The sequence below is a fragment of the Leopardus geoffroyi genome, chromosome C1 (assembly GCF_018350155.1).
Source record: "Leopardus geoffroyi isolate Oge1 chromosome C1, O.geoffroyi_Oge1_pat1.0, whole genome shotgun sequence".
Taxonomy (NCBI): Eukaryota; Metazoa; Chordata; class Mammalia; order Carnivora; family Felidae; genus Leopardus; species Leopardus geoffroyi.
In genome coordinates, this window is record NC_059328.1 from 53,905,647 (window position 1) to 53,928,606 (window position 22,960).

The window sequence follows — 22,960 nt, forward strand, 5'->3', positions numbered from 1 at the left end:
CAATTTGATCATTTGCAATTTGGGGATAAAATCAGTGCACCTCCCCGGGGGTTCCGGTGTTAAGGAATGATGCCTCGCGGGACCTGGCACTCCATCGACGTCTCTTGAATGAAGGACGGGGGAACTAAAGCGTTCACCTGCAAAGCCGCCGGGCGCTCCGGGCTTCCCTGGGGGGCGTCTCGAAGCAGCGTCCGCGCGTCGGGCCGCCGCACCCCGCAGGCTGGGCGCAAGGCGCCGCCCCCCCCCCCCCATCCCCACCCGGCCGCAAGCTCCTCCCCCGGCGGCCGCGTCCACCCCGGCGACCGCCCGGCACCTGCAGAAGCGCGGCGGCGGGGGCAGCGCTAGGCCACCCTTGGGCGGCGGCGGCGGCAGCGGGGGAGGGGCGCGGGCGCACAGATGGGAGCAACTGAGAAGGGCGGCAAGAAGAGCCGGAGGCTGTTTTCTTCGCTGCGGCCGTGGAAGGCGACCCGGCGGCTGTGGAGGACGCGCTCGGCTCCCAAGGCGGCGCAGGGTGAGTGTGGTCCTGCCGGGGGACCTGTTACCGCGCGCGGCCGGCGCGGCCTCGACTGCAGGGGGGCCGCGGTGGCTCCCGCAGCCGTAGGCGGCGGCTCGCGCCCACCTCTCCGCCCCTGGGACCTCAGGACCGGGGCGGCGCGGCCAGGATGACCCTCGGCCCCTGTGACAAGACCACCCCCCGCCCCCAGCTTTCCCGGGGCTGCTCGCCGAAGTGCGGGGGCCGGTCTGGCACTGTCCCCTCTCTCCCTCCACCCCTTGGCCCCTTAGGCATCTGTTGTTGGGCCGGGTGGTTGCAGCTTGTTTCCCGCAGAAGCCCCTGTGTGTGCGTTTGACCCTGGACAGAAGGAATTCAGGGTGCCTTGGGGACACGGTTTACTCAGGTTTGTGTCTCGCCCGACACCTGGCCGGGTGCCTGCAATGCAGTAGCCTTTTGGGGGAATGAATCCGGACCCAAGGCTACCTTCAAGGTCTTCTCCATCTAGACCCACCCCCTTTCCAACCTGTCTGCGGTGATTCCCTGTTACCGCCTGAGCTCTACTCCTAAGAAACTACTTCCCAAACGCATTCCACCCTGTCCCCACGAGGGCCTTAACTCACATTTATTCAATCACCGATGCACTCCATTCATTGTGGCCACAGTTTTTATTGCGCTCTTGCCGTGTGCCAGGGCCTGGAATGAACAAGGTAGGCAAGGCCCAGCTCTTGGCACTACTTCTAGAGGGGGAAACAGACATGACACACCTAAAACGGCTTAACATCCCCATTACCAATTGCTGTGTGTGCTGGGAAGGAATCCCACAGTCTGCTGGGAGAGGGAAAAAGGCAGAGGCGCCCTGGCTTACACAGCCAAAGGATGGACAGGGAAGACCTCTCTGAGGCAACATGATTTAAGCGGAGACCTGAAGACTGAGTAGGAGTTACTCCAGCATGGAGCCTGGGGAGAGTGTTCCTGCCAGAGAGAAATACAAGTGGGAACATTCCCAGTGTGCCTGAGCCTAGCAAGGGGAAGGTGAGGGAGGCAGGACCTGGATCAGGGTCTGGGTAGGACATGAGGAGGAGCTTGGTTTTTCTTTCTAAAGTGAGCTGGGAAGCTACTGAAGCGTTCTAAGCCGGGACATGACCTGATCTGCTAGCTCGCTGCCTTGTGCGTGTTTGTAATGGCCATCCATGCCTTATTCCCTCAGCCCGCCTGTCCATTAGGGGTGCGCAAATGCCATTTTCTCTGTGAAGGCCTTCCTCAGGTTTCTGCCACCTGTAACCTCTTCTTTTAGTATGTCCTCACCTCTACGGCATCTGTCACTGTTCATCTGGTATTTTAGATTCCACGTGGGCAGGCTCTCATCTACTTCATCTTTATATCCCCTACCAGGCTAAGTCCGGGCTTGGTACCTTCTAGATACCTGTTTGCTAGTATGTGTGTGAGTGTGTGTGTGTGTGTGGTGTGTGTGTGTGTGTGTGTGTGAGTGAGTGTGTGGGGGGGGGGGAGGTGGGGGGGGGTAGGTTCTGTCTTGTTCTTTCTGTTTCCATCATCTGAGGATTCTTTTTCTGAGAGACTGACATGTCTTGATTTCTAAAATGGCCGACCTGACCCAGGGCAGAAACTACATTGCACCAGGGCCCTGTCATAGATACAGTGGTCACCCCACCCATCTCCACTGCAGGATTGTTTTGAAGATTAAATGAATTGATGAGCTGAATGTGTTAATCATTGTAAAGTGCTGGCACACAGTAAACATTCTGAAGCTAAATTGGTTGAAGAGCAAGAATTGTCTTTTAAATATTTATTTATTGCATTAGAAGACAAGCTTTTCTGTTGTCGGTCGTTAGAGCAACACTGGCTTGGTATGGTCATCTTGCTGGCTTTCAAAGAATGGGTTATTACTTTTAGTCAATGCACAATTAAATTCCTTCCACACTGCCATTGAACTGTTGTTGAAACTTCATAGGCCTGAAGGCTGACCACCCCTTTTCTTTAGTTTGCCTGAGGAGTCCAAGTGAAGGGTCATTGCAACAAGTATTCCTTGAGTGATAATTATATGCAGAGTGTAATTCCAGGTGTTGTGTGAACGTTTACGAAAGAGGACTAAATGGACTTTCCCACTGTAGTAAAATGGATTAGAATAAGTTTTCTAGTTCTATAGTTTTTTTTTTTTTTAATGTTTATTTTTCTGAGATAGAGAGCACCAGCAGGGGAGGGGCAGAGAGAGAGCGGGACAGAGGATCCCAGGTGTGCTCCACACTGACAGCAGAGAATCCCTGCAGGGCTCAAGCTCACTAACCCAACTGTGAGATCATGACCTGAGCCCAAGTCGGTGCTCAACCGACTGAGCCACCCAGCTGCCCCTCTAGTTCTATGGCTTTTAAAGCGAGGTCTATACTGTGTACATAGCTGTGCTGTTCTCTCTTCTTTGTTTCTGTCCTAGAGTTCACCCATGGCTTTTTGGGCATCATTGCCATGCCATACCTCTTTTTTCTTAAGTAAGATCTTGGTCGATCACTATATTTCTCTATTTCCCCCTCTCCTCTACAACCATTGTAATGTCTTACATTATATACTTTACAGCTTATAGAATAGGTCAACTATAAGATCTTGTTTCATTTTGACAGCACCCTGGAAGGAGGGAGGGCAGATGGTGTTTATTTCCCCCATTTTATAGATGAGAAGGTGAACCAAGAGACAGTGACTTGTGGGAGGCCATATGGCTGGTGAGTGGCAGAGTCAGGCCTGACTGCCCATACGTTCTTTCTGCCACATCTCCCTCCACGAAAATGCAGAGAAGTAAAATCAATAAATATCTTACAATGAAAGAAATCCATGTCCCAATTTTATTTGATATCTTTTTTAAAGGTGGTCTGAATTTCTCATAATGATGCGGCATCATTTCATAATTGATAGCCACCAATTTGGGCATCTAGAATCATATACTTTGGTGCCAGACTCTGATTTGAATCTGCCATCAGTAAGTGGCACAGTAATAAGCCATATGATCTTGGGCAAGGTGCTAAATCTTTCCAAAACTCAGTCATGTATCACATATGTAAATAAAATAGAGATGATATAAACATAAACAAAAGAGAGATGGTAATTCCTATGTCATAAGTTACGGTGATGATCAAATGAGTTAATGTATATAAAGTGCCTGGGACACAGCTCACAAGGTGGTAGTTATTATTTTTATTAACATTAGTTCAGATAGTCTACCATACAATCACATCCCAACGATGGTTAGTCACGAGGCTGGAGAGCTCAGTAACCTGTGGGAATAAAACATGGCTGGAAGCTCGTTAGGGGCAGCTGTTCCTTCTGTACTAACCAGGAGGTCTTCCACACCACCCTTTTTTTATTCCACCAGGGTTGCAAGTGAGAAGTAGTTTAGCTTTGGGGGACTCTTGGCATCTTTTCAGCCCAACACTGTGTCCTGAATGCAGCAGATATTCAATAAATTGTGTTTTTAATGAAAAGATCCTTTCGGATATGGAGGTATATCCAAAGAGAATGCACCTGAAATTTACCATATGATCATTTGTGACTGTAAGTAGGATAAATACCTAGAAGGACAATTACTGGGTTAGAAGTATATGCTTTTTTAATTTGGAAAGATAGCTGATCTCCATACACATGTGCTAATCTCGTTCCTACCAGGAGTGTGTACGATTCTTGATTCCTTACATCCTGTCAGACTTTTTAATGCTTGCCCATTTCATGAATGTGACATGGTGCTGCACTGTTGTTTTATATTAAATTTCCTTGACAAATAATGAAGTGAAGATCTTTTCACATGAATATTGGCTATGTGTGAATAAGGCCTATTCATCTCTTTTCCCATTTTTTTTATTAAAAAGTTTTTTTTAATGTTTATTTATTTTTGAGAGAGAGACACATACCAAGCACGAGCAGGGAGGGGGCAAAGAGAGGGAGACACAGAATCTGAAGCAGGCTCCAGGCTTTGAGCTGTCAGCACAGAGCCCAACGCAGGGTTCGAACTCATGGACTTTGAGATCATGACCTGAGCCGAAGTCGGATGCTTAACGGACTGAGCCACCCAGGCACCCCTCCCATTTTTTTTTTTTTTAACTTGATGGTTTGTCTTTTTCTTATTCACTTACAGTTCTTTAAATAGTCTGGATACTGGTGCACCTGGGTGGCTCAGTCGGTTAGGCATCTGACTCTTGGTTTCAGCTCAGATCACAATCTTATGGTTTGTGAGTTCGAGCCCCACGTCAGGCTCTGTGCTGATGGTACAGAACCTGCTTGGGATTCTCCCTCTTTCTCTCCTCCCCACTCCCCACACTCTCTCTCAAAATAAATAAATAAACATTAAAAAAATAAGTAAATACTCTGGATATTAATCATTTGTTGGCTTATATGTCCAAACAACTTTAAAAAATATACCTAAGCATTCAAGCTTTTCCTAATGGGAATATGAAGAAGCTGTTTCCAATGGAAATTAACCCTCCAAATGCTTCCAGCCTTTCTAAAAGAACTACATTTTAGGCAAATATCAAAACTTTTAGGTTACAGAGAAGGAAGTGAATAGTTGGTGAAAGTATTTTTTAAGAAGTAGACCTTGAAATAATGGAAGAAAACTGGCTCTGAGTTTCTCCCACCAGAAATTACCTCCCCCCAAGCCTTGGTGGGGCAAAGAGCCCTTTCCTGAGCTGCAGTCTTCCCCAGGAAAGACAGAGATTGGAACTATAGCCAGTCTCTGTCAGCATATGTGCTTTCCAGGACAAGTTACTTGGAGAGGAGGACAGGTGATCTTCAGTTAAATTCCTCACTGCCATTTTCTAGCCATATGCCCCTAAAAAAGTCACATTGAGTGGAGATAATGATTACTACCTAGGGATAATTGGAAAGATCAAATGGGATCATAAATATGAAAGGTCTATGTAAATATGAGGATATTTGCTAGGCTCTGTGAAGTAATCAACACTGTGACAGAGTGGAAAAGACTCACTGACCTGTGATCTTTAGGCTCTCTTTCTCCCCCTAGCATCTGTTCTGCATACAGGTGCATGATTGTTGAACAGTGGTTATCCAAGCGTGGTCTCCAGAGTAGCAGCATCAACATCTCCTGGAACTTGTTAAAAATGCAAATTGTTGGCTCCCACCTCAGAGCTACCAAATGAGAAACCAGAAGGAGGGTCTAGCAATATGTTTTAAAGTTGTTTTTTTTAAAGTTTATTCATTTTTGAGAGACAGAGTGCAAGCGGGAGGTGGGTTGGAGAGAGACGGAAACACAAAATCTGAAGCAGGCTCCAGGCTCTGAGCTGTGAGCACAAAGCCTGACCAGGGGCTTGAACTCACAAGCTGTGAGATCATGACCTGAGCTGAAGTGGGACACTTAACCAACTGAGCCACCCAGGCGCCCCTAGAGATCTGTTTTAACAAGGCTTGCAGTAATTTTGATGTATGCTAAAGTTTGAGAAACTCTGGCCCGGTGGGATCTGCAAAGGCTTTAAAGTCAGCAAATGTGGGTTCTAAATGTTAACTCTCCCATTTGCCATGAGTAACTTCCAGCATGACCAAGTTACTGGGCCTCTCTTGGGCTTGCAAACTCTCATCCATAAAAGGAAGATGGTATCACCTCCCTCACAATGTTGTTTTGAGAAAAAAGTATCCTAGCTGCACTTCTTTTTAGTTATGTATCCTTTGGCAAGTCACTTTTCATTTCTGCCTCACTTTTTTCTCCTCTAAAAAAGATGGAACGGCAAGTGTTAACACAACTGCACTGCTTGCTGTGTGCCAGCCACTGTTCAAAACCTGTGCTTATTTTTATGTTATTTAATTTTGATGGTAACCTTCTTTTACCACCTCTGTTTTACAGATGAGAAAATTGAAGCACAGAGAGGTTAAGTAACGTTTCCAAAGTTATGCACTGGGATGCAAAGCCAGGCAGTGTTCTGTGAAAGTCTTTGCTTTAAACACAATGCTTGGCAAATAAATTCCCAATAAACGTATGAAGATGATGTTAAGAAGAGTGCCTGGGACAGAGCTGGTGTTCCAAGTAGCAGTTCCTTCTTCGTTGTCTTGTAGCTTGGCTTCATGCCACCTACCTAGCTTTTCTTACAGTCATGCTGCCCTCCTCTGTGGTGACCCTCATCACAAACCTTCCTCCACCCCCAGTCAGCAATTTTTCTCTCTCTGTTTCACCTCCTTTATGGCCAGACAGATGCTCTGAGCAAACCATACAGGGGCTTGGCTGGATGGAGGAAGATTGAATGTGGCAGTGCCTGCCATCACCACCTCAGCATGTTTTGGGAATGGATGACTAAGCTAGAAGAGGGTCGGGGCAAGTCATTGAAAGGTCATTAGGTCTGCCTAATTTGGAACATAAGCTTCAAGTCTCTTTTGCTCTCAAATTTCCAAGAGAACGTAAAAGATCTTTTTTGCTCAGTTTTTCGTCAGAGTAAAATTTACAGCTAGGAAGTTGAACCCACAATATTAACAGCCACATTTTCTCTTTCGCTTTTGTTTGAAAGGGACAATAAAAAGCCTTATTCTTGTTCAGTTCAGGGTTTCACTCATTGTTCTTGAAAATTCCATTTGGTCTTGCTCTCAAGATGGCCTCCCTTACTGGGCATGAGTCACTGGTCTGGTGACTCAGAAGTGGCATCAACCAAGACAAGGCCTGTGCAGAGCTGTGAAAGGACTTGGTGGCCAGTGGAGCCTGTCTGAGCTTTCGCTAAATCCAGTTATTGAGATAGGGGATCGTTTCCATTAATGGCTGTTTACAGTGCTCCTTGGTACCAGCTTATTTAAAGTGTGGGGTCTGTCAGAGACATTGCTTTATTTTGGAAAGCTCCAAGGCTTGAGCCCATTCTTGTCTGGGTGGGACCTTGGGGTTTACTGTGGGGTAGGACAAGGCTTCTGAGAATTCGCCTGACCCTGCTTGGACTGGCCCCAGAATCAGAGGTCTAAGGCTTCTATAAATATTGTAGCAGGAGGGGAAAATAAAGGCTCAAAAAGAGCCTTTGAAAAGGACTTTGAACTTTGAACTTCCACTTAATTTTCTTTTAATTCAATTAAGGATGGATAGAGAGATGAACAGATACGTGATAAAGCAAATAGAACAAAATGCATCATGCAATGCTTCCAACTTTTTTGTATGTTTGAAACTTAAAAAAAATTTTTTTAATGTTTATTTATTTTTGAGACAGAGAGAAACAGAGTGTGAGTGAGAGAGGGGCAGAGAGAGAGGGAGACACAGAATCTGAAGCAGGCTCCAGGCTCCCAGCTGTCAGCACAGAGCTGGATGCAGGGCTTGAACGCACAAACCGTGAGATCATGACCTGAGCCCAAGTCAGACGCCTGACTGAGGCACCCAGGTGTCCCTGAAACTTTTCAAAATTCAATATTGGGTAAAATGTTAGGTACCCTAGAAATGACCACACTCTTGGAAAACATTGCTTCCTTTTTAATATAAATGGCAGCCCTTTTTTCACTTCCTTGTGTTTTTTCCTGGGAAGCCTACTTGATTAAAGCTCACCCCCTGGAGGGAACAAAGGCCTTTATGCCAAGGCCTTTATATTCTTTCTGATGTGTAACTCTCACAGTAGCCCTACAAGCTAGTTATTATTTTCTGCATCAGGCGCAGAGGGGTAAATTTGACCCAGGTCACAAGGTAGTAATATTAGTCTAATGGCATTTATGGAGCCCTCACTTTATGTGTCAGGCTCTGTGCCATGTACTTTATACATATACATATATATATGTGTGTGTGTGTGTGTGTGTGTGTGTGTGTGTATATGTGTGTGTATATATATGTGTGTGTGTATATATATATATATATATATATATACACATATACATATAAATAAACTCTTTTCAGCCTCACCCAACCCTAGGAGATAGGTTCCATTATTATCTGCATCTTACAGATCAGGAAATGTAGACAGAGAGAGGTGTAGGAAAGTGTCCTGGCTTACTTTAGGGGCCAGTAAATGACAGAGCCCATGTTTGAACCATCTCTCCTGCATTATGGCCCCTGCCCTTCTATTGAAACCCAGGCAGGCAGGCGTTGGCATTCCTCTGCTTAATCACTAAATCAGCATACCTTGTAGAAACCTCTTGCCCTGAAGCCACAAGCTTCTTGAGGACAGAATGCTTTGCTCAGCAGCTGTGTCATTCATTCCCAGTGTTCAGGGCAGTGCCTGGCACAATGACTATTTATTGAATGAAAGAGTGCACAAATGGTGGCCTCTCACCACCTACTTCTTGTCTCCCCTCTCTGGCCCTAAAGTGCTCCTAACTGGGCACATTTTGGCTGTCCTGGACTTGGTCCTTGGCAATGGAGTTGCCCGTTTCTTTTACGTGGTCAGTGCACCAACATGGTTCATTTGGTGGCCAGCAAGGAGTTCCAGTGAAGGCAGATTTTCCTCTCTGGTCTTAACTTGTCAAAGAGGAGCATAAAGGTATTATTCACTGCCAAGGAAAGATGGGAGCAAAAACCAAATACTAAAAATTTCCCCAAACTTTCAAGGAGTCTTTACAGTGTGGTAGCTAGAAATCAACTCCAGGACCCCTAGTGGCCAGGACAGGTTTTTACTCTGCAGCTATGTTTGACTCTTGGGCTACAATGACCAGATGAACACTAGCAGTTAGTTCTCTTAGCCCAAGTATGTTGCTAATTATACCTTGCTTTTGTATAGGACTTAGTGTACCAAGTACCACATCTGTTCTCCCTTTTGATCTTCTGAAAAGCCTTGCACACACACAGGACACATATGATTAGCCCTACTTTACAGATGAGGAAACTGGTGCCAGACAGGTTGTCACCTACCCTACACCACTCAGTTAATAGTGTGGAGACAGGTCTTCAACTCTGTTATCTTGACTCCTGCTCCAGCAAATTTTCCACGTCAATATTGTGTTTCACCCAGCAATTTCTGGGGATGAGAGCAACAGGTAGGTGTATTTCTTGTTATTGCTCTACTCACAACTTAGTGAGGTCCTGAATTGGGTCAGTTAATGTTTTTGGAGATCAGCTGACTGATCTATAGTGGGGAATAACCACTACCCATCACCTACAGAGCAACTACGGCAGAGGAGGTCAGCTCAGGTCATTATCTCACGGTCCCACTGAAGCAGGTCTGAGCCTGCTTCAGATTCTGTGTCTACCTCTCTCTCTGCCCCTCCCCTGCTCACACTCTGTCCCTCTCTCTCTCTCTCAAAAAGAAATAAACGTTAAAGAAAAAAAAAGGACAATGTCTGAATGAAGATGTTCCAAAGGGACTATGATGACACTGACCCATGTTTCATAAAATAAATACCTCCTCTAGCCACCCTGTCTAAAATGGCATGTGTGTTACTTCATTACCATGCTTCATTTTTCCTCATGGCATTTATTTTTATTTATTATATGTTTATATTTGTTTGTTTAGTGTCTGTTTGAATACCCCCACCAAAATGTAACAGCTATGAGCAGGATTTGGTCTGTTTTCGGTACTCTTGAATCCCTAACAGATGGAATTCTACCTGGCACAAATAAACATTTGTTGAACGAAGAAATGAAGGAATGAATCCTAGCTATGTAATGATTGAATTGGATGATTGAAAGATTTGCTTGAATCTTCCTTGGTCTCTAAGAGAGGGCTTTTATGGTCTCATCCCCATTTCTGGCTCAGCTTTAAGAATCAACTTACACCTGGATAAACTGGGTTCAATAATACGTGTCCATGCAGCAGACACAGGTCACCATACTACACTGTAGGTCTCTGTACTGTAACAGCCTGTGGGCAGCTTGAGGACAGGGACTGGTCCCCTTCACTGTTGTATCCTCACTACCTAGCATAAGGCCTGGTCCACAGAGAGGTGAAAGAAATATTTGTTGAATGAATGAATATGAAAGAGAAAGCACAGGTCTCTTAATTCCCTCCAAAATTAAGGTCTCTGTTTGAGAATACGCTGGGCACATGGCACATGGCACAGACATTCACCTTTCAACCGGAACCAAGTCTCTAGAGAGCCGAGGAGGCACTAAGCAGTTGGTTCCCTAACCTTAGAGAAGGAAAGGCAAGCCTAGACTCCAGATCCAGTTCCATGCCATGTTTTGGAATTTGTGTTTACGTCGGCCTTCATCCCCATCCTTTCAGCTCCAGCATAAGCAAAATTATCACCCCGCACACTGACTTGCATGCAATTATCAGAGCTCGGGTGCTCTTCCGTTGAGGGACTTCGCCCCTGAGATCGCTGACTTTCTGTGAATGACAAATCAAAAGTCAGGTTTGGAGAACCAGCCCGACTTTCCTGCTCATTTGCAGCAGAGGGAGGAAAGAGAGAATGAAAGATTCTGAAAATAAAGGTAAGGGGTCAACTGCAGAGGGGAGGCTAAAAGATGCTAGGGATGAGATGTCACTCCACAGATATATTTAGTTTGTATTAATGGCTGACTATAAATTACTGTGTATATGTTAGTTTAAAATTCTAGTTATATAATAAACATGACTTTTTTTTTAATGACTGGCTTTTAGTTTCCAAATATTGTGTCATTCAGTTTTCCATATTTGTGCTACCAAATAGAACAATATTTTTGCATTCTTCATTTAATCCTGGCTGGGTTACAGATACTTCCATTTCACAGATTTTCTTATAATAGCTCCCAGGATTTTGACAATTTTATTTTGGGAGAGTTCACAATAGTTAATTAATATGTAGGCTTTCGATGCATTATTGCAATTGGAATATCTGAAATACTTCGGACTTCTGCAGTTTGGGTTCACAAGAAAAACATTGACAGATAATTCCTTAACGTCAATCCTTTAGGGAGGACCCAACGGAGAGCCATCATTGACCTTCAGAACTGTTTATCTTGCAGAGATATTCGGATGCAAACTACCCCCACCCCTCCAGCCTCCAGCCTAGAGACGTCCCTGGTACCTTACCCCCTACCCTCCAGCCCTTCACTCTATTTCTGTCTGAGCCATGGAGGGAGAGAGAAAAGGATTTAAATGAAAACTCAGGGAAGGGCAGGGCTCACTAAAATGAGCCAACCAATTTTTTAGTTCAACAACAGGGATTCTGGAGGATTCTGATGTTTTAAATTCCGAGGCTCCTTAAATTTTCTGCCGCAGTTGGGGGAGGAGCGATAGACCCCAAGGTCTCCGGAGACTCCACGTGTTCCCAGACCCTGTTCCCGGAGGGAGCCCTTCCTTCATGCTGCGTTGCTCCTGCTCCTTGTCCGGGTGCCGGTGGAAGGCTCAGAGGGGCCAGGCTCCTGGGGAAGCACACCCCCCTTCCCCCCGCCTCCCTTCCAGGAAAGCTCCTGGGAAGCCGCCGCAGCAGAGGACGCCATCTCCGCGCCACCGTACCCAACCCCTGCTTCCCGAGCGCTAATTTTAGGGTTTGCCGGTCTCCCTTTGCCCCCCCCGCGGGCTGTCGGTTTGCTCGCACCGGAGCCACTGCGCAGCAGTTAGCACCCTACCCTGTTTTCCCTGTGCGCTCTGCGTTAAGGAGGCCCCAGCATTTTGCCCTTGGGCACCCGGGCTGGGGTGCGCAGGTGGAGTCTGGCATGCCGCGCCCCGGGGAGGTTACTTGCTTCCACTGGGTCTCTCTCCCACGCGAAGTTGTTTGGGTGACGGGGGAGACGACACATGCCCCCAGCCTTTTCCTTCCTGTACGTAGGGCCGCCCGGCTTGGGCTTCCCCAGACCAGTTCCCAGCTGCTCTCTGGCTTGTTACAAGATTCTTACCGTGTGGTGGCCAGTGATGTTTATTACACACCAAAAAATGAAAAGGAAAAAAAAAAAAAAAAAAAAAAGCCATAAACAGCCTGAGGCCAGTGAGGAGACTGGCATTTTAATCCACTAAACTATAATGAAGTCTCCAAGCAATGCTACTTTCTGTAGTGAAGCTTTAAAAGAGCCAGGGGTAGCTGATGTTGGTAGTTATCAACATCTAATAGGCTCTGGATCATTCACATCCATGTATTGATCTGTGTGGTTTTGATGTTCAAATTTTAATTAAGCAGCCATAGGTGAGGGAAAAGAGCTATGTAAGCATGGGCCTGGCCAGTGGAAAGAGGGCCTCTCCACTGCCGTTTCCTAAGCCAGCCTCTGGTGAACAAATAAAACCTGTGCCTATGTAATTAAAGTATTTCAAATGAACTTGAGAGTGTTGGCTTCCCCTGTGTTGATTTCAGTCAGTGGCCAGAGAAAGGGTTTTTGGAAAGAAAAAAAAAAATTGCTTATATGCCATGTCATGCTAGGCCATGCTCATGTTTTAGAAAAGTTAAGACTGCCTCAATTGGACGCTCAGGATGAGGCTAATATTCAGCATGGTTTGGAATTTTAACACTCAGTTTCTCAGCGTGTCAGTGTGTTTTAAGGTTCACGTTTCTCGCTGCTTTTTGAGGGGAGGTGGTATTTAGAATTTTTGTTTCCCTTTGTTTTGGAAAGAGCTTTGAGGATAGTTAGGTTCGGGCTTGTACCACCTAACTTATTAAATGTGACCAAGGACAAGACCCTTTGTTTCTTTGGATCTTAGTTTCCTTATTTCTAAAATGAAGAAATGTTAGACTGGATCATTGCTCTTATGATTGTGGGTGTAAGAAAAGAATCTAGTGAGTCTCCAGCAGCATTTTAGAAAGATGACGTAGCACAGAAGGTATCAGACACCACTGCACCCAGTGAGGGTAAACACTGTTTTCTGAAACTTGTTTTAGATTCTGTGCTTGTTTATGTATGTAGGTATGGGCTGCCTTGATATCAGGTCTGTTTCTTACTGTGAATCCCAGCCGAGAGTTTTAGAAACGCTGAAATACAGCACAGCGTATTAACGTGGTTTTCCGGGAGTCTGTGAAATGCAGTCTTCTATATGCATGTCCATTTTGTTTATGTTTGAGGAGAACGTCAAGAGTTTTCCTCAGATTTTCAGAAAGTTCTAAGATCCCCAACAGGTTCAGAATGATTGTTTTTTTAAGGTCTCCCAAGACCCTTCCAAGCCAATTTATTAATGATCATAGACTCTTTCCAGGGCCAGGAAATAGGTGTGTGTTGACAGAGACCAGCTGAGTATACAGTGTGAGGTGGCCATGCGCATGCGCGCGTGTGTGTGCATGTGTGTGCGTGTGCGTGTGCGTGGCATCTGTGCCGGGTCGTGAGGAAAAGGTGTGACCATGGTAACCAGACCATGAGAGCTATTTCTAGGTTCCAGAGTACCAGTTGGTGACCTGAATATGAAACGTAAATATCTAAAAATTAGTGTTTTTGCTGAAAATACCACAGAAAAACTATTACAATGTTGTGAATTATTTCAGAAGACTGAAAACAAAGAATCAGATAAAATCTGAAGAGATTGTCAGGGGAAAATAAATTATCCAGGTATTGGTAGGCAGAAACTGAATTTTTATAAGCTATCCTCACATGACTAATGTTCAGTAAATGTGGAGTTGGGATTTAACAAATGTCTTTCTTTCTTCTCCTTTTGGGACATCTTGTCTTAAGACGGTTCAGTGAGGCTTTTAAATACAAAAGGTATTGTATAACATTTGCCCTGCATATCTCAAAATGGTTTGTAAGCCAAAAGAAAATATTATGTATGAGGCACCTAAGAAGAAAATAGTTGAATGCATTAATAAGTAGATATTGGCAAACTTGACAGTTAATTAATAATAATAACCATAGCTGCTACTTGATGAACAACTAGTATGTGAAAAGCTCTCTGTGAGGTGCTTTATTGTCACAACGCTGTAAGGCAGGGGGTATTGTACATGTAAAGAAATGGATTAAGAATTTTGTAGAGGGACACATAGTAAGTAGCAGACTTAGGATTCAAACCCAGATAATTTTACCTCCCAAATCATACACGTGGTAGTCAAGGGCTTGAGCATAAGTCACATGGTGAAATTGCATACTTACTACTAAAATTTTCAACGTCGTCTATTATTAGAATTAACTTACTTACTATAAAAAGGCATAGGAGAGCCTTGAAAAATGATGGCTTTTGACTAATTTTCTGGATTGTTTATTTGGAAAATAGGTGTTCCAAGTCAGCTTGAAATTTCCCTTTTATTTTTAGTAAGTTCTCTGAGTATTTTATGCAACAAGGTTTTAAAAGTAGTGATATGAAGGAATAGGAGGGGAGAGTTTGAAAATTTGGTTGGGAAAAATTTTTTTTCTCCAAGAGTTTAGGGCAAAAAGTTCTTTTGAACTTTGTTATTTTTCCATATTTTATCTCAGAATAACAAGCATGACATTTTTGGAGCAAATGAAGTTATATATAACATTTTAATGTGGTAAAACCAGGTGTAGAGCATTGTCTAGAGCATTGTCTATGTGGCAGTTCTTGAAAGAATGTGATTTTTCAGTGAAAGTTATTATAAAATCTGATTGAGTGTTTGAATATGGACAGACCTAGACTTCTGGGTGCTAAATATTAAGAAGACTGTGGTGTACATCCCCTCAGTCCATAATCCAAATACAGTAAGTGTAAGGAAATAAAAAAATGTTGTGACTTTTCTTAACCACTATGACTCTGTTGATACTTTTAGAGGAAACTCAAATTCCTTCAGGGATTTTTGTCATTGCTGCTTGTGACTTGGGTAGGTTGGAGAAATGATATGTTGGCTGGGATGATCTGTAAATGGTTGACTGATTTCTTAGTTTTCAGGGTTAGCATGTGATAAAACTGGGTTTTAAGGCTGGTCTCTACCAGTGGTTTTCAAATGGGCACAGTACTGCTTTCTGGGGGGCACACTGGAAATAAATAGGGGCTCTAGAAGCATTCATTGGGAAGAAACCAGAAATGTGGTAGATGTCCTGCAATGTTCCGGACTGTTGCATTCAGTGACCAATTATCTTGTGTCCTGTGCAACTTTCGAATGTTTTGCTGAACAGGTAAGTGAAAACCCTCTATACTTTTCTAAGCCTAGAACATGCACTGGTTTTACTCTGAAATATATATACACTGAAATTTCCAGGATTACAAATGCTGTGTAAATTGAGGAGAGATTATGCTTAATTTTGTTCAGAAAAACTACTTACCCAAAGCAATGCTGCTTGTATTTGAGAAACCAGTAGAACGCACCTGTCTCGTTCAGTCTAAAGTACATGTGTGTGACTGCGTTATTATATATTCTAATATAGTACTGCTTGAGCATTTGCATATTGAAATCCATTTGGGTTTTTAAAAAAAAAATTTTTTTTTTAACGTTTATTTATTTTTGAGACAGAGAGAGACAGAGCATGAACAGGGGAGGGGCAGAGAGAGAGGGAGACACAGAATCTGAAACAGGCTCCAGGCTCTGAGCTGTCAGCACAGAGCCCGACGCGGGGCTCGAACTCACAGACCGTGAGATCATGACCTGAGCCGAAGTCGGATGCTTAACCGACCGAGCCACCCAGGTGCCCCCATTTGGGGTTTTTTTTGAGTTTATTTATTTTTGAGAGAGTGCACAAGTGGGGGAGGGGCAGAGGGGCAGAGAGCAAGGGACAGACAGAGAGAGAGACAGAGAGAGACTCCCAAGCAGGCTCCGCACTGTCAGCACGGAGTCCGATGTGGGGCTCACATGACCAGAGCTGAAACTAAGAGTTGGACGCTTAACCGACTGAGCCACCCAGGCGCCCCTGTTTTATTGTAAATAACGTTTCTTTTACTTCTCTTACATTATAGTTGGCGTATTATATATATTTTTAATTTTGTGTATTATATATATTTTTTAATTTTGTTTAATTTCAGTTTCATTTTGAGATACTACACAGGGAAATACAAAATATTTTTATATCTTCATATATTTGTGTTATTCAGACTATATAAAATGACTTTATTTTGACCTCAATGATTTTAAAGAATTTGAGCCAACATTACAACTTTTGAAGATTATATATTCAATTCTATATTTCTGGTTCCTTAAAAAAATTAGAATAATCTACCACAATGGGATTGAGCTGAGCATAAACTTCCCTCTTTATGGCAGAAATACTGGGATATAGATGTCATAAGTCTTCTTAGAAATGATGTCACTGGTAATTGCTTTTATTTATGCTACTGTAACTGGTATTTTAAAATTTTATTTTCTATTGCTTGTTGTTAAGAAATATAGCTGATTTTTATTTGTTGACCTTATTTCAGTGGCCTTGCCTAATTCACGTATTAATTTTAATAGTTTTTAGATTTTTACAGGCAGTTATATTTCTGTGAATAATGACAATTTTATATCTTCCTTTCCAATCCTTAGACTTTTCATCACTTGCATTAGCGCACTAGCTAGGGTCTCTCTCACTATATTGAATAGAAGTGGTGATGGTGATTATCCTTATTTTGTTCCTCATCTCAGAGGAAAAGCTATCAATATTTGACCATTACTTAAATACAATATTTGATGCAGGATTTACCTAGGAACTTTTTTTTTGTTTGTTTATTTTTGAGGGGGGATGGTGGCAGAGAGAGAGGGAGACACAGATTCCAAAGCAGGCTCCAGGCTCTGAGCTGTCAGCACAGAGCCCAATGCGGGGCTCGAACTCACCAACTGTGAGATCGTGACTTGAGCCAAAGGCAGATGCTTAACTGACTGAGCCACCCAGGTGTCCCACTTGGGCATTTTTAAAATTCAGATTAGGAAAGTTATCTTCTATTCTTAGTATGCTAAATTTTTATCATGAATTTTATCGAAAGTTTTTTGTGTTGTGATATCATATGATTGTACTATTTTAATTTGTTAGTATGAATTACCTGCTTTTTGTTTATTTATTTTGAGAGAGAGAGAGAAAGAGAGAGGAAGAGAGAGAGAGAGAGAGAGAGCGAGCATGAATGGGGGAGGGGCAGAGAGAAAGAGGGAGAGAGAGAATCCCAAGCAGGCTCTAGGATATCAGCACAGAGCCTGACTTGGGGCTCTATCTCACAAACCTCGAGATCATGACCTGAGCCAAAATCAAGAGTTAATGCTCAATGGACTGAGCCACCCAGGTGCCCCTATGTTGATTTCTTTTTTGAGTATTAAATTAACTTTGCTCAGCTTAGTTGTGATATGTTATCCTTTGTTCATATTGCTGGATTTGACTTGCTAATATTTTATTGAGGAATATTTTTGTTCACAAGAGAGATTAATCTGCAGTTTTCTATTGTTGTGGCCCCTTGCCAGGTTTGGACATCAAGATTTTGCAGACCTTATAAAACAAGTTAGATGTTTCCTCTTTATTCTGTTATCTGGAACGGTTTTGTAAGATGGTATTATTATTTACATGTCTGGAAGAATTTACTGGTGAAACCATATGGGCCTGGAAATTTTGTTGTAGGAAGGTTTTAAAATATGGATTCATTTATTTTAATAGATATATATTTATTCAGATTTTCTATTTCTTTTTTGTGTAAGTTGTGTTTTTCTAGGAATTTGTCCATTTTATCTGAATTTTCAAATTTATTGGTAAAAGGCTTTCTTTATATCCTCTTAAGATCTTAATGTTTGTAGGTTATGTGGTTTATTCCTATTTTTTTTGTTGATGTCAGTATTTCTCTCTGTTCTTTTTTTATTTATTTTTATTTTTTATTTTTTTAAATTTACATCCAAATTAGTTAGCATATAGTGGAACAATGATTTCAGGAGTAGATTCCTTAGTGTCCTTTACCCATTTATCCCATCCCCCCTCTCACAACCCCTCCTGTAACCCTCAGTTTGTTCTCCATATTTATGAGTCTCTTCTGTTTTGTCCCCCTCCCTGTTTTTATATTCTTTTTGTTTCCCTTCCCTTATGTTCATCTGTTTTGTCTCTTAAAGTCCTCATATGAGTGAAGTCATATGATTTTTGTCTTTCTCTGACTAATTTCACTTAGCGTAATACCCTCCAGTTCCATCCACGTAGTTGCAAATGGCAGGATCTCATTCTTTTTGATTGCCGAGTAATACTCCATTGTGTATGTGTGTGTGTATATATATATATATATATACATTGTGTATGTGTGTGTATATGTGTGTGTGTGTGTATATATATATATATATATATATATATATATACACACACATACACACATACGTACACACACACACACCACATCTTCTTTATCCATTCATCATTGATGGACATTTGGGCTCTTTCCATACTTAGGCTATTGTTGATAGTGCTGCTATAAACATGGGGGTGCATGTGTCCCTTCGAAACAGCACACCTGTATCCCTTGGATAAATTCCTAGTAGTGCAATTGCTGGGTCGTAGGGTAGTTCTATTTTTAGTTTTTTGAGGAACCTCTGTACTGTTTTCCAGAGTGGCTTCACCAGCTTGCATTCCCATCTCTCTGTTCTTTATACTTGTAATTCTCATTTTTTTGATGCATATGGCCAAGGTTTTGTGAATTTTATTTATCTTGGCAAAAAGCTAGTATTTTTAATTTGGTTGTTCTTTTATATTATAAATTTGTTTTCCATTTCATTTCTTACTTGTATCATTATTATTTACTTTTACACTCTTTGATTCCAATTTTCTGAAATTTTTTCCAGTTTCTTAAGATAGAGGTTTACATCTCTGATTATCAATTTTCTTCTAAAAAATATTTTCATTTAAGTGTTTTGGTTTTTCTCTAAATAGCTTTAGCTGCATGCTGTTAGTTTTGTTATGTTTTTATTGTCATTTAGTTTAAAATATTTTATAATTTTTGTATTATTTAAATTTATATTGTTTAAGTTTAAAATATTTTCTAATTTCCATTGTGTTTTTTTTTTTTTTTGACACACAGGGTCATGTAGAAATGTACTTCTTTTTTAAAAAATCATTTATTTATCTTAATTCCAGTTAGTTAACATACAGTGCTATATTGGTTTCAGGTGTACAATATAGTGATTCAACAATTCTATACATCACCCAGTACTCATCAGAAGTGCCTTCCTTAATCCCCATCACCTATTTCACGCATCCTCCACCCACCTAGAAATGTACTTCTTCATTACCAAGCACCTGTGGAGTTTCTAGTTTTTTTGTTTTTTGTTTTTTTTTTCTTTGCTATTTGTTTCTACCTTACTTTACCTGTGGTCAGAGAACATACTTTGGATGATGTTAGTTCTTTGAAATCTGTTGCAACTTGCTTTGGGCCCTGTATATTGTCAACTTTATATATGTATGTTACATGTCTACTTTAAAAAAATGTGCACATTGAGGTTATTTGGTTCCATGTTCTGTATATGTCAATTGTCTCAATTTTTAAAATCTTATAGCACAGATCTTATGTATCCTTTTTTTTTTTTTCTCATTGTTTGTTGAGAGAGATTAAACTGTCCCATAATGACTTTGGATTTGCCTGTTTCTCTTTTTATATTTGCTAACTTTTGCTTTATTTAACTTTGAGTCTGTGATTTTAAGTGTGTACCATATACATTTAGAATTGTTGTATATTTATTGTGAAATGTCTCTCATATCTAGTAATGCTTCCTATGTTAAAGTCTATCTTTCTAATATTAATGGAGCCATCCAGTTTTTTTGGGCTATATATACATATATATACAATATGGTATATGTTTTTTGTTTTCTTTTTTTCTTTCTTTTGAGAGAAAGAGCGTGCGCACATGTGCGCACATGCATACACAGGGGAGGGACAGAGAGAGAGGGAGAGAGAGAGAATCTTAAGCAGACTCCATGCTCAGCGTGGAGCCCAATGTGGGGCTTGATCCCATGTCCCTGTATCATGACCTGAGCCGAAATCAAGAGTCAAATGCTTAACCAACTGAGCCACCCAGGTGACCTTGTAGATCTTTTTTCATCTTTACACTTCAATTTATTTGCATTTATGTTTAATCTGCATCTTTTGTAAGCAGCGTATAAATGAATTTTTAAAACTCCAGTCTGACAGTTTAGTTCAATTATTTAAAGCATCTAATGTAATTATTGATATATTAAGGTTTATATGGCTACCGTGTTCCTATTTGTTTCTATTTGTGTCCCATCTGTTTTACGTACCATTTTTTTTTCCTTTTGCTTTCTTTTGGATTGATCAAGCCTTATTTTAACTTTCTCTTTTTCCCCTCTGCTAGCATGTTACCCGTTTATTTCTATTTTACTTTTTGTGTATATGTGATTAGTCCAATCCTACTTTTACTTAATCACATTCCGGACAAAGGTGGGCTCTGAGGATACTTTAACTCTATTTACCCTGTCTTCCCTTCTCAATACCCCCTCCCCTTTTGTGTCTTTATTATAATTAATTTTAATTATATATATTTATGTATGTATATTTATTATATATATTTATATATATATACATATATACATATATATATTCAATCCTCCATGAGACATATTGTTTTTTAGTCACTCTCCATTGAGATTTACTCACATATTTACCCTAGCCATTGCTTTTCATTAATGCAGTATTTTCCCTCTGGTATCTTTTTCCTCTGCATAACAAACAAACAAACAAACAAACAAAAAACATTTCTTTTAGTATTCCTTGTAATGCATATCTGGTATAAAAGAATATTCTTAGTTTTTTGGTCTGGAAATGATTAGTTTTGCCTTTACTTTTGAAGATAATTTCAATGGATGTATAGGATTCTGGGGAAAAAGATCCTCCCCTTCATCCCCAGCACTTTAAAGATTCCATTCCAGGGCGCCTGGGTGGCTCAGTCCGTTAAGTGTCCAACTTCAGGTCATGATCTCGCAGTTTGTGAGTTTGAGCCCCACATCGGGCTGACAGCTTGGAGCTTGGAGCCTGCTTCAGATTCTGTCTGCCTGTCTTTCTGCCCTTCCCCCATTCATACTCTGTCTCTCTGTGTCTCTCAAAAATGAAAAAAAAAACATTAAAGAAAAATTTTTTAAAGATGCCATTCCATTGTTGCTGGCTTTCTTTCTTGGAAAATTAGCTTTTTTTTTTTTTAAGTTTATTTATTTTGAGAGAGAGAGAGAGCACACTCACAAGTGGGGGAAAGGCAGAGAGAGAGGGAGAGGGAGAATCCCAAGCAGGTTCTACATGGTCATTGAGCAGAGCCCCATGCGGGTCTCGAACTCATGAAACTGCAAGATCATGACCTGAGCTGAAATCAGGATTTGGATGCTTAACCAACTGAGCCACCCAGGGAGCCCTGGATATTAGTTTTATTGTTGCTGTTGATGTTGCATCATTTTTCCTTGGCAATTTTTAAAGACTTTTCTTCATATATTTGGTTTTCAGCAGTTGTCCTAGGTATGATTTTCCTTCTGTTTATCCTGCTTGGGGCCTTCAGCCCTTCTTGAATCTATGTGCTTGATGTTTTTTGTAATTCTCATGATTCTCTGCCATTATCTTTTCAAATATTGTTTCTGCTTTGTTCTCTTCTCCCATTTTGGGACTCTAATTACTTTTATGTTAGAACTTTTTACTCTCTTCCATACGTGTCCGATTCTATTACCTATACTCCTATTCTTCATTTCTCTGTTCTATTTTGGGGCTCTATCCCATGACTGTGAGATCATGACCTGAGCCAAAATGAAGAGGTGGACGCTTAACCAACTGAGCCACACAGGTGCCCTGTAAAGACCATGTTTATTAACTCCTATATTTGGGTCACTTGTGAGTCTGTTTATATTTTCTGGTTTTTTTCCTTGGTTTTCTTTCTTCATATGCCTGGCAATTTTTAAAAAAAATTTATTCATTTTGAGAGAGAGAGAGGGAGAGAGACAGAGTAAGAGTAGAGAAGGGACAAAAAAAGGAGACACAGAATCTGAAGCAGGCTCCAGGCTCTGAGCTGTCAGCACAGAGTTTGACGTGGGGCATGAACCCACAAACTGTGAGGAACCTGTGAACTGTGAGATCATGACCAGAGCTGAGGTCAGACGCTTAGCCAAGTAAGACACCCAGGTGCCCCTGCAATTTTTTGTTAAATGTCTAATATTGTGTATGAAGATGTTCTGGATGATGTCATCTCCTTTATGAGAGCATTTACCCTATTCTTTGCCCACAGTAGAAAGATCACCTCAATCTAATCAAGCACTCAGTCTAAGTGTGTTTTGCAGACTTTTAAGATTTGATCTACTTCTGGGTTTCCTAGGCCCCCGGGAGTACTGATTGAGAGCCTGAGATGTTTCCCTCAGCAGGTCCTAAACTCAATTTTTTGTCTTCCTGATACTGTGAGTCCACCGAATACTCTCCACGACCCAAAGTGCTCGTTCTGCCTTTGATTTTCTTGGCTTCTGAGCCTCTTATCCTGTGCAGCTCAGTTAACAATACTTCAAGGAGAAAGCTCATGTCAGGTTCACTTCTTTGAGCCTCTCGAGGATATGCCTTTTCAGTCCTGAACTCCGCTTTTTTGTTGCTGCAGCCCCATAAGAATGTCAAAAGTTCTGCAGGCTTCTCTGCCTTTTAGCAGCTGCCCTCTGCCTGGCTTCTCAACTTCTTGCCCCATGCCAAGAACTGGCAAATACCCTACAGAGAAAAATGGGCTTTCAGAAAGCTGGGCTTACCTCAGTGTGCCTCATGTCTCCCCAGGATCTGGATCCTCAAATCTTGACTGATCAGTAGCTCTACCTTTGCTTCAAACAGATGTTTTTGG

The 22,960-nt window shown here is 41.9% G+C and overlaps 1 protein-coding gene across 2 annotated transcripts in view; it reads left to right on the forward strand.

Moving 5' to 3' along the window:
* The first annotated feature begins 324 nt into the window (after window positions 1-324).
* Window positions 325-22,960, forward strand: part of DNAJC6 (DnaJ heat shock protein family (Hsp40) member C6) — a 150,864-nt gene continuing 128,228 nt past the window's right edge. The window contains exon 1 of one of the 2 annotated variants that reach the window (XM_045477706.1): window positions 325-511. In XM_045477706.1, the coding sequence (XP_045333662.1) occupies window positions 397-511 (115 nt within the window). In that variant the 5' untranslated portion in view covers window positions 325-396. Of the gene's footprint in view, window positions 512-10,602; window positions 10,821-22,960 lie in introns of those variants that run through there. The other variant, XM_045477707.1, reaches the window with a different exon arrangement.